The 12500-nt window shown below is 53.7% G+C and overlaps 1 protein-coding gene across 1 annotated transcript in view; it reads right to left on the minus strand.

Moving 5' to 3' along the window:
• The window catches only part of VRK3 (vaccinia related kinase 3), a 39092-nt gene that overhangs the window by 2684 nt on the left and 23908 nt on the right, over positions 1–12500 (minus strand). Inside the window, exons 11-13 of the mRNA XM_014550485.1 lie at positions 11805–11937; positions 10485–10605; positions 2208–2266 (exon numbers count right to left, since the gene is read on the minus strand). Coding sequence (XP_014405971.1) covers positions 2208–2266; positions 10485–10605; positions 11805–11937 — 313 coding nt within the window. The remainder of the gene's footprint in view (positions 1–2207; positions 2267–10484; positions 10606–11804; positions 11938–12500) is intronic.

Consider the following 12500-nt stretch of genomic DNA (forward strand, 5'->3'; position numbering starts at 1 on the left):
ACACCGCGATCCCATCACCCGGTCTCAACGCTGTCAACTCACAGCCAACCTGCTTCATCCGAGCCCTACCCCTTCCCGTTGGATGGTTTTCACGCAGACCTCAGCTACTCAGGTCATTTTCCTGCAAACATTTCGTGTGTCTCTAGCGGCAAACGTCTACTGTAAAGCCCAGAGAGCAGACGCTGTTGGCCTTACGCACCCCTGGGTCTGTGTCTGCAAGGACTCAGCTCAGCTGCTCTCGCACAAAAGCAGCCACAGGCGACAGGTCAACGAATGGGCGTGGCCGTGCCCAGACCTTTAGGGCTGCTGCAGCCTGAACTTCAGGGAAGGTTCACAGTCCTCTTCTGATCCCCTGCACCCGCCCCACCCCCAACCATTTCAAAATGTAAAACAATTCCTAGTTCACTGGCTTTGCAGACACAGGTCCCAGGGACATGGTTTAAATGATAAAGGCTTTTCCCCCCCTAAATAAGCACAATACCATTTCGCTCTTTTAAAAAGTGCCAATTATGACACCAAAACAAGTCACAATAGTCCCCACTCCGAATGTCTATAGCAGCCTGCGGTCTGGGAGGAAAAGCTCATGGAGTTAGGGCTGCAGCAGACGCCGAGGCAGCTCTGAGCCCAGGCCTGTGTTGCATTCTCTGGGCAACCGCGGGGGTGGGGCTGCTCCTGGCCCCTTTCTACACTAGCTGCGGCTCAGAGAGGCACCCGCACCCACGGAAGCCCCGGGCTGGTTCCAGCAGGCGGGCCTGCCTGACTGTAGAGATAGAGCTGGGGGCTCCTTTAAGGAGCGAGAACAAAGGCTGGAGGGGAGAGGGACGTGAGCGGCAGAGCCATGATTTGAACCCAGGGGTGTCAGGCAATTAAACAGTGAGCCCTGCCCTAGCGGGTCTGGCTCAGTGGATAGAGCACTGGCCCAAGGACTGAAGGGTCTTGGGTTCGATTCTGGTCAAGGGCATGTACCTTGGTTGCAGGCTCGATCACTGGCCCTGGTTGGGGCGTGCAAAAGGCAACCGATAGATGTGTCGCTTTCACATCGACATTTCCCTTCTCTCTCTCTCTCCCCCCCTGCCTCCCACTCGCTCTAAAAATCAATGGAGAAATATCCTCGGGTGAAGATTAACAACAAAAAAGGGAGCCCTGCCCTGGCCAGGCAGAGTGTGACTGCAATACACCAAGGCTGTGGGTTCGATCTATGGTCAAGGCACATGCAAGAATGCACAAATACATGGGACCATAAATCCCTGTCTCTCTCTCTCTCTCAAATCAATAAAAAAGTGAGCCCTCACCGACCTGGAGGATCCATGTCTGTCTTATTCTGTCTCCTGTTTAGGGAGCTTTTAGAGGTTCTACAGTAATACTACTGGAAAAACAACAACCCCAAACACAACAAAACAGCCTAAATCACCAGTGGTAGGGATTGGCTTTAAAAGATGGTTTATTCCTGGCTGGTGGCTCAATGGTTAGAGGGTCGGCCGCACACTGCAGGGTTGTGGGTTCAATTCCTGGTCAAGGGCACATACCTTGGGCTGCAGGTTCCATCCCTGGCCTCGGTCAGGAGGCAACCATTGGATATGTCTCTCTCACATCCATGTTTCTCTCTCTCCCCCCCTTCCTCTCTCTAAAAGCAATAAAAACATATTTTAAAAAAAATGCTGACTTGCCCTAGCCAAAGTGGATAGAGCATTGATCTGCGAACTGAAGGGTCCTGGGTTCGATTCCGGTCAAGGGCACATACCCAGATTGCGGGCTCGATCTCCAGTAGGGGGCGTGCATGAGGCAGCTGATCAGATGAGGCAGCTGATCAATGATTCTCAGTATTGATGTTTCTATCTCTCTTTCCTTCTCCCTTCCTCTCTAAAATCAATAAAAATATATTTTAAAAAACTCAACAAGCACCGACACAGAAAATCTCCAAGGTAGACTTCTTACATGAAAAAAAAAAATCAAGCTGGACACCATTATACAGAATATGATTTCATTTAAAAAAATCATGTACATGTGGCTGTGTGTGTGCTGCTATTATTATTCAGACACACTTCCGAATTTTGGGGAAAGTTTTTGCTTTTCTACAATGAGCGTATAACACACACAATTTGAAAGACTCAAAGACAGCCAAGGGGTGTTAAAGGGAGGCGACCCCACTTGGATCCCAGCCCCGGGTCCTGCCACAGCCCCCGCCCGCCCTCCCCTTGGGGACGTACCTGAGGGCTGTACCCAGTGACTGCACTGTCCCACGAGGGCCTCCGGGGTATTAAGGAACCTGACGGGACAGAGGTAAAGCGAAGGTCTTTCGGGGAAGGGAGAGCAAACCTTTGAGACAAAACGTCCCATCGCCGTACAGCAGACTTGTCATCCGTGGCAGCTATGGCCCACAGAGTGGCCGCGAACACTGAATGAGCACGTTCTGAATCTGCTTTGAGGGGAAACACAGCATTAGGTTCCCAGGAGCCTCTGGTCACAACATTCTAGAAGGGAGAGCAAACCTTTGAGACAAAACGTCTCATCGCCGTACAGCAGACTCCTGTCATCCGCGGCAGCTATGGCCCACAGAGTGGCCGCAGATACTGAATGAGCACGTTCTGAATCTGCTTTGAGGGGAAACACAGCATTAGGTTCCCAGGAGCCTCTGGTCACAACATTCTCATCAACCGATCGATGCGGCATCACCTTGTTTTACGGGTTTAAACCCACCTCATTTAGTATCGTGTGGATTTGCTCACATCGAGCTCACTGTGCCCGAAGGAAGCTCATCTAGCTCACACACGTGCTTCCTCTGTGAAGCACATCCCAGCCTCCTTGCACTGAGGAGCATGAGACGACACCTCAGCACTACGCTTGGGGCCCCTTTGAACAGCGAAATCACCAACAGAAAGCACAAGAAGGTGGGAAATGTGGCGCTGAACAAGCCACATGTAGGGCGCTGGTGCACGGTGTGAGAGCTGAGCGGCGCTGTGTCCGACCTCCGCTGGGATCACGGCTGTCAGGAAGGTGACTCCACAGTTTCTCCGCTCTGAGCCCTGGCCGGTGTGGCTCGGGTTGGGCATTGCCCGGTAAACCAAAGGTTGCTGGTTGACTCCTCTCCAGGGCACATACCCAGGTTGTGGGTTTGATCCCTGGTTGGGGTGCATGCAGGAGGCAACCAATTGGTTTCTCTCTCACATTGATTTTTCTCTCTCTCCCTCTCCCTTCCTCTCTCTCTCTGAAAATCATTAAAAATACATAAAAAATCTTTTTCCTCCACACTGCGTATGTCTGAGAACCACCACGAAAACACTGCAAGGTTTGATTTTGGAGTTACAAATACATTTTAGTGAACGTGCAAATTCACAAATATGAAATCTGTGAATAATAAGGATTGACTATCTATTCACACACAAATATTTGTACACATATACGTGTATAAACAACACCCCCCCCCCCCGCCCCCCTCGGGAAAAAAGTCCTGTGCTCCACGCTGAGCCCAGCGCACTGTACCTTCACTGGCCTGGACTCCCCAGTGTGCACCCGGCCGCTGGGCGCTGCCCTCCCTTCCCCCACGGCCCAGACGTCCCCAAGCCCCCCTCTGTGCATGGCTCTGGGCTCGGCTCAGGCCTCATCCTCTCCCCGGACCTCAGCCTCCTCCCCAGCCTCCTGTGCATGGCCCCAGAGTCTTTCTACACCCAGGGCTGCCCCTGCCCCTCCCAGCTCACAGCCCTCCCGGGCTCCCCAGGAAAAGCCCCTGGCACGCATGCCAGCTCCCCTGGCCTTGTCTCTCTGCCTGCCTCCCTCCATCTCATGCTCCAGCCATACCAAACTTTACATATATAGATTTATTACTGACAGTATTACAGATGTCCCCTAAACAGCTTAAACATCCACCTGAATCTTCTGGTCTCTGCACAAAATGCTCCCTCTGCCCTGGACAGCCTTTCCCCGCCTTGACCCCACTCAGTGGCTGCTCCCCCTTCGGGACACAGCTCCAAACAGCTAGTCCCCCAAAGGGCTCAAACATCCACCTGCATCTTCTGGTCTCTGCACAAAATGCTCCCTCTGCCCTGGACGGCCTTTCCCCGCCTTGACCCCACTCAGTGGCTGCTCCCCCTTCGGGACACAGCTCAAGGGCTGGTCTGGGGAAGCTTAACCCCCCGCCCCCCGCCCAGACAGAGGAAGCCAATCCCTCCTGAATGTCAGGGCACCCTCTGCACAGGTCCACGGATGCCCTAGAGCAGCGGTTCTCAACCTGTGGGTCGTGACCCCTTTGGGGGTCGAACGACCCTTTCACAGGGGTCGCCTAAGACCATCAGAAAACACGTATATAATTACATATTGTTTTTGTGATTAATCACTATGCTTTAATTATGTTCAATTTGTAACAATGAAATTGCGGGTCACCACAACATGAGGAACTGTATTAAAGGGTCGCGGCATTAGGAAGGTTGAGAACCACTGCCCTAGAGCAACCGGCAGGGTACGTGTACAGGAAGGGCTGGGTCTGACCCGTTTCTCCCGCAGCCGCAGGATGTGTGGTGAATGAAGGAAGGAGGCGGTGAGCGATGGCCCGAAAAGCACTCCTCCCCACAACTGGCTGTCGCTGTCAGTGTCCGTGGGGCTTTCCTGCCCGGTTGGCAGCCTCAAGAGCAGGGACCAAACCTGAGTCCTATCTGTGCTTTCCCAGCTGGGGCTTCACGCACCAGAAAGCCTCAGGCATCATACTGTCTCTTCTAGTCATTCATTCTGTCATGAACTGGGAGGCACAACAAAATGAATCAATATTTGTTGAATGAATGGGAAAAGGCCACACACACCAGTAAGAAGTCCTGGAGAAGTGAGGGTTCCAGGAAACCTGCACGTGCCAACATCGCCCCCTCGTGGTTCTTTCGGTGACTGCGGGGTCCAGGATGACAGCTATGTTACCGCCCACATCTCTCCAGGGAGCATCTTTTCATGCCTGGCCCTCCCTTTGTGGCTGTGGTTGAGACCTGGGGCTCTAGAATGAACTGTTGTTCATATTGAGATCATCAATATTAAAATGATTACTAGGACCACCCTGGCCAGGTGGCTCAGGTGGTTGGAGCATCATCCCATACACCGAAGAGTCTCAGGTTCGATTCCCGGTCAGGGCACATGCCTAGGTTGTGGGTTTGATCCTCAGTCAGGGTGTGTACAGAAGGCAACTATTGATGTTTCTCTCTCTCTCCCTTACCCTTTCTCTAAAATCAATAAACCGCCCCCCCCACAACATATGTCCTTGGGTGAGAATAAATAAAAAATAAGATCTAATTATTACTGAGACCTATTTCATTTACTTTGCATCAACATGGCGACTGCAGAGCCTCTCAGCGAGGCACTGAGGTCATCAATGATCTCTGGTGAAGGAGAAGGTGGGAGAGACGTGAAATGGGAGATATGACTGTTCTGAGGAGTCAGGGGAAGCAGAAGGAGAGAGGATTCAGCCCAGGGGAGCCTCAGCAGGTGGTTTTGCTGAGACAGGAGGTCCGCCCAGTTGATTCCCAGCATTCCCAGCCCAGGGGCTGGCACACAGATGCCCTGGGAAAACATTGCTAGTGCTACCCTGTTTGCCTGGAGATCCTGTTCCCCCTGCCTGCCTGGGAAACAACTCTGCTCTCTACAGACTGGGTCAGGCACCTTTTGGGTACAGGCTCCTCCCGGCCCAAAGCCAGGTCACGTGCCTCCCGCTGCTCCCACAATGCCCTGGGGGCCGCCACATCACATGCAGAGTCTGCTTCCTGCCTGAGTGTCTCCTCCAGCACGGGAACCCCTGCAGGGCTGGGGCACGTCTGTCCGACCTGTGTGTCTACACAGAAGCCCAGGCCTGAGGATGAAGGCTCATGTATGCATTCCACAACTATTCCGTAAGCACTCACAACAGGCCAAGCACTGCGCTGTGAACAGCACAGCGGTGAAGACAGCGGATGTGGCCCCTGCCCTCACGGACATTTGACTCACGATGGCCCCGCGGAGGACCTGCTCCCTGCCCCCGTCATCTCCCCTCTGAAGGCAGAATCCCAAGGGTCAGCCGCCACAGGCAGAGACGCTTCCCCAGCCCACTGCAGCACAGGGCGGCCGAGAGTCACGTATCATTTCTGGTCCCGCCCTTTAAAGTAATGGGAGCCCTGGCCGCTGTGGCTCAGCGAATAGAGCGTCGGCCTGCGGACAGAGGGTCCCGGGATTGATGTCGGTCAAGGGCACATGCCCGGGTTGCGGGCTGGATCCCCCAAGCGCTTCTGACGCAGAGGTTGCGTGTGGAAGCCTGGGAGTGAAGGCCTCTCCCCCGCCGTCTCTCTCCCTCCTCCCTCTGCAGAGACGTTAGGGCCTGTCAGCACCACAGTGAGAGCTCCTTGCCTCACCGCCCTTCTGGGAGGGATTGACCCGTCGCCTTTGCCATGAGACCCGCCCTGGCCGTCAAATCTAAAAGAGCGGCACATGCCCACACTCTGACGGTCCCACTGGGGGCCCCAGGCTCTGACCTGACCACCCCCCAGTTGGATCTGACATGCTCTGTGTTTCACTCTTTATCTCTTCACCGTCTCTCCCACCAACAGGTGTGAGTTCCCAGGGCCAGGGATGTGTGTCTTATCATTCCTGTGCCCTGAGGCCTAGAATGGAGCCTGAAGCATAGTAGGTGCTCAACACCTATTTGCGCAGGGGAGGAAGGCTGTGTGCAAACACCACCAGTCCACCCGAGATGAGCCCCCACACTCGGGAGACACTGGCTTTGAGGGGAAAGGGTCCTCTCTGGGTGTGAGTCTAGCGCCTCTGCCTGGAAGCTGTGTGACCTGGCTGGTTACCTAAGCTCCCTGTGCCTCAGATCGTCGCTGCACTTACTTCAGAACTGTCCTGATGACGACGCAGAGACGCACTGGGCACAGTGCCTGGTGCAGACAAGGGCATGGTACACGTTAGCCTTGAACAGGCCTTTACGAGCAGGCCAATGTGACCGGAGCACGTCCCTCCCTCTGGGTGTGCACGAGCAGGAGACCTGAGGGGGGAAGGGAAGGGCTCCCTGGGGAGTGACGATGAAGCTGGAACCTGAAGGAGGATGAGATTCAGGGCTCGGGACCATTGATGCCAAACACACACCCAACAACACCGTGAATATATTTCAAGGACACAGATTCATTTAAACAGACAAACGTAGAAGTACTCAGTGGTAGTGAACTAGCAATGTCGCTGAAAGTTACAACATACAGCAGCGAGGGGAAGAAAGCAAGAAAAAAACATGCATGGGCAGCCGATCAATGATTCTCTCTCATCATTGATGTTTCTCTCTCTCTTTCTCTCCCTTCCTCTCCGAAATCAATAAAAAAATATATTTAAAAAATAAAAGTAATGGGAGACTGTGGCCACAGAGCTAGGCCCAGAGGACATGGGCTGAGGGGCGGAGGCACCCACCGCCTTTTTCTCCCACCTTAGGACTTTTAGCCAGAGGGAAGTCAACATCCACCTCATTTGAGCCACAGTGCTTCGGGGTCTCCTTGTCCCTGAGTAACACCACAGAGAGGCAAAGGGGCAGGTCGCGAACTTCAGTCTCACTGAGCGCTTAGCCCCCGGGCAGGACGCCCCACTGCCTGTTACTCACTCCAACTCGCTGTTTTCACCTGGCTTCACTTCAACAATGAGAAACTATAAAAGGAGTGCGACAATGAATCCTCAGGGAGCAGGCAGTGGCCCAGGCTCCGCAGCGCTTCTGACGCAGAGGTGCGTGTGGAAGCCTGGGAGTGAAAGCTTCTCCCCCACCGTCTCCCTCCCTCCTCCCTTCCACAGAGACGTTAGGGCCTGTCAGCACCACAGTGAGAGCTCCTTGCCTCACCGCCCTTCTGGGAGGGATTGACCCGTCGCCTTTGCCATGAGACCCGCCCTGGCCGTCAAATCTAAAAGAGCGGCACATGCCCACACCCTGACTGTCCCACTGGGGGCCCCAGGCTCTGACCTGACCACCCCCCAGTTGGATCTGACATGCTCTGTGTTTCACTCTTTATCTCTTCACCGTCTCTCCCACCAACAGGTGTGAGTTCCCAGGGCCAGGGATGTGTGTCTTATCATTCCTGTGCCCTGAGGCCTAGAATGGAGCCTGAAGCATAGTAGGTGCTCAACACCTATTTGCGCAGGGGAGGAAGGCTGTGTGCAAACACCACCAGTCCACCCGAGATGAGCCCCCACACTCGGGAGACACTGGCTTTGAGGGGAAAGGGTCCTCTCTGGGTGTGAGTCTAGCGCCTCTGCCTGGAAGCTGTGTGACCTGGCTGGTTACCTAAGCTCCCTGTGCCTCAGATCGTCGCTGCACTTACTTCTGAACTGTCCTGATGACGACGCAGAGACGCACTGGGCACAGTGCCTGGTGCAGACAAGGGCATGGTACACGTTAGCCTTGAACAGGCCTTTACGAGCAGGCCAATGTGACCGGAGCACGTCCCTCCCTCTGGGTGTGCACGAGCAGGAGACCTGAGGGGGGAAGGGAAGGGCTCCCTGGGGAGTGACGATGAAGCTGGAACCTGAAGGAGGATGAGATTCAGGGCTCGGGACCATTGATGCCAAACACACACCCAACAACACCGTGAATATATTTCAAGGACACAGATTCATTTAAACAGACAAACGTAGAAGTACTCAGTGGTAGTGAACTAGCAATGTCGCTGAAAGTTACAACATACAGCAGCGAGGGGAAGAAAGCAAGAAAAAATGACATTCAGAGCCGAGTACTGCTTCTGCAAACGAAATACACTCATCAGACACTGTTCAAGGACACAGACATGTCTATACAAACTTGCAGTAAACTCAACGCACATGTCATGATGGGATTAAAGTTGAAGGACACAGTGCTGAGCGAAAAAAGCCAGAAACAGACGAGATTTAGAGAATACCATTTATGGGAGTCACACACAGTACCATGATCATCGTGCAAGTTTAAGGGCACAAATACATTTAAGCAGGCGTATCAGCAGAACATGTGTTAAGCATGTTTGAGTGGGTGTCCACGGTTGAGAGGAGGAAGATGGGGGACATAAAAATGGCAAAATAAAACGAGAGAGGCTCACGATGAACCAGTGGCACAGCACGCCGAGAACTGAGAAGCACCACGGACCCAATGCTGCTCACTGGGGAGTTTTCCCTCTTCCCACTCAGCACCCAGTCCTAGGGCTTCTGCTGACAATTCCCAAGATACCTGAGGTCTGAGTCTCCGTTTAGACTTCATTTCTGCACTTCAGACATCGATAGCCAACGTCTCCTGGATGACCCCTCCTGGATGACTCCTGGGCAATTCAGCCCCCAAGTCTATACCAGATTTTGAGTCCCAGCCTCTGTACCTGCAGCACTTCCTGTGTCCAGCTGTCCACTGACTGTCCTTGGTGCTGAGGACCACAGTCCCCTTTGCTCACTTCCCTGAGCCCAGATGGCCTGTCCGTGGTGCTGAACCCCACACGCAGCACTTTCCTACTTTCCTTTGCAAACAGGTGCCTCTGTCTTTGGTGCTGAACCTCATACCCCAGCACTTCCTTTTGCAGCCAACAGAGCACTGTCCTTGGTACTGAATGTCTAAAAAAAAAACCGGAACTAGCAGGATCTGGTGGTTTTGTGTGCAGAGGGGAGGAGGGAAAGTGTGAAGACAAACAATAGATCCAGAGACATTGAAGCATGAAACAGATTGATGTACTTCAGAGGGAGGGAGGGGGCGCAGAGGGATTAACCAAAGAACTTGTATGCATCCTATATAATAAAAGCCTAATATGCAAATTGTCCCCTCGACCAGGAGTTCGACTGGGAGTTTGACCAGGGGGTGGGGCCAGCTGGCCAACCGCCCATGGTCCCTCCCCCTGGCTGGCCCCATCCCCAATTGGCCGGACCCCCCATCGGGTAGGCCGGCTGGACCCTACCCCTGCACGGATTCGTGAACCGGGCCTCTAGTATATGTATAACCCATGGACAGACAATAGTGTGGTAAAGGCCTGGGGAGAGGGTGGGAGGGGGGTAGAAGAAGTCAGTGGGGGGAAAAGGGGGACATCTGTAATACTTACAACAATAAAGATAAATTTTAAAAAATGAACATGGGTGGCTGGTGTTATCTGATGCTGAGGCAGGGCCCAGACCTAACTGCTCAGGTTGCCCACATGCCCGTGAAGGAATGAATGAGTCATGGTGTCCAGGGCACGATGACATCTTCTACAGGCCAGGCTCTGCTGAGTGCTGTGTGCCTGACTCTCCTGAATCCTTCCACAGCCCCCTTCAGTGGGTGCCAATAGAATCCCATCTCACTGAGGACACTGAGGCTTGCCGTGGTGTGGCCGGAGTCTGACCCAGGCAGCGTGGCTCCGGAGCCCACGCTCTGACTGCTGGAACAGACGGCAGAGCACGCCTGAGGACGGCAGGGGCCTTGGCTCTGCTGGATAGCGCCTCCCCGAATCTGTTCATTGGGTTCGGAGCTTCTGCCCCAGCTGCATGGGTGCTGGGCCCGTGCTGGGCTCTGCTGACCCCAGACTCACCTCTGTTTCAGCTTCATGACATCCTCGGTGTTGGGAAGGGATTTTGTCCACGGCAGGTTTCCGTAGAGCCACTTCAGCAAACAGTAGCCCAGGGCCTGGAGGTCGCTGCGGCGGGAGGGCCCTGGGGAGGGAGGAAAGAGGAGGCAGCTCAGGCTGGATGCTCCACTCACTGCACGTCCACCCCCTTCCTTTCTCCCTCTCACTGACTCAACCGTGTATTCACACACCCAACCACCCAACCATAGGGGCTATCTGTTCATCCACTCTTCTTTCGCCTACTCAAGCTCATGAGCCTGTTACTCTCATTCACGCCCTCACTATCCCTTCATCCCGCACTCACTAGCTCACTCCCCATCTACTCTCTTTCGTTCATGCACCCATGCATTCAATGAGCCTGCAGAGCCCCGTGCGCCAGGCCCCATCCAATTTCTCAAATTCTAGATGAGAGTTTGGTTGGGTCCCAGTCCTTCAGTCTAGTGGGGGCGATGGTTATATCGTGGGATGACCTGAGCTACAGAAGACACAACAGGGCATGAAGGAGCCCAGGAGGGTGGACACTGAATACCGCCTCAGTAGGGGAGCTAGACCACTGGGTTTTATTTTTCTTACGCAACCTAATGTCACGATTTAGACAATTCATGTAAGCACTCCACAAACACAGAGCTGACTGTGCCAGGCCTTCCTGGGTGAGCTCAGAGCCCCATCTGGGGGGAGGATGCAGGCTGGCCCACCGATGGCCATGGTATCACGGGATCTGGGAAAGAGGGGCTGAGACCTCCTCCCGGAATCTGCCCTGGGCTCTCTGCTCACTCCGTACACTTCCCGTGGATAACCTCATTCCTCTCCCAGGGCTTCCGCTGACAACTCCTGAGATCCTGTCAACATCTGAGTCTCTGCCCACAGTTCAGTCCTGCGTTTCAGACACAGATAGCCAACTGCTTCCTCAGCAGCTCTCCTGGAGGACTCTGGAGCAACTCTCGTGTTCCAAGTCCACACCAGATCCTGAATGGGAACCTCGCGACCTGCCAGGCTTCCTCGTGCCCAGCAGCCCCCCGTCCTTGGTGCTGAACCACTACCCACAACTTCCTAATGCTTGGGGACACCATTCTTTTTTCTTTTTTAATCTTTATTGTTGAAAGTATTACAGATGTCCCCTCCCGCCCATTGACCCCACCCATTCTTAATTTTGAATCCCTGTCATGGCTCCCTTAGGTGACCCCAGTGTCTGGTCATCTGCTGTCTGTGGCTGTGAAAACCTAGAGCTGCTCTCGTATGAAAAGCATGTCTCCACAGTCCTAAACCCTTTCTCTGGCTGCTTACCGCATCCCTTGTGCAGGTCCATGCTAATGAACTCCAGGTCCCCCTCATGTGGGCTCCTGCTGCCTTCCTTGTAGGCCACGTGCTCGCCGCCTGGGGAATAGCGGAAGGCAAAGGCATAGCCTGCCAGGGTCACCTGTGTGGGCGTGGGGAGAAGCCATACAGTTTGGAGGTTGCGAGCTCGGACTCTGGAATTAGACATTTCAATCGTGGGTGTAATCTGAAACCACCACATGCCCGACAAAGGAGTGTGAAGTGAAAAGAACCCAAACCAACTATCCCTGTTGCAACATAGCCCCCTAAACCTACTGGCCAGAAGTAATCACTAATAACAGTTTTTTATTGTTTCAAATCATTTTTTTGTTTTGTTTGCTTTTTGTTAATCCTCACCTGAGGATATTTTTTTCCATTGATTTTTAGAGAGAGGATGGAAGGGAATGGGGGGGGGGAAGAGAGAGAGAGGGAAAGAGAAACATTAATGTGAGAGAAACATATCAATTGGTTGCCTCCTGCAAGTGCCCTGCCTGGGGCTGGGCACTGAACCTGCAAGCCAGGTATGTGCCCTTGACCGGGAATGGAACCTGTGAACCTTTGGTGTGTGCGCCGATGCTCCAACCACTGAGCACCACCGGCCAAGGCTCAGATAGTTTTCTTCAAATAATTGGTAAACACATGTGGACGGGGCAGGGCTCTAGCTTT

This window comes from Myotis brandtii, unplaced genomic scaffold (genome assembly GCF_000412655.1).
Source record: "Myotis brandtii unplaced genomic scaffold, ASM41265v1 scaffold601, whole genome shotgun sequence".
Taxonomy (NCBI): Eukaryota; Metazoa; Chordata; class Mammalia; order Chiroptera; family Vespertilionidae; genus Myotis; species Myotis brandtii.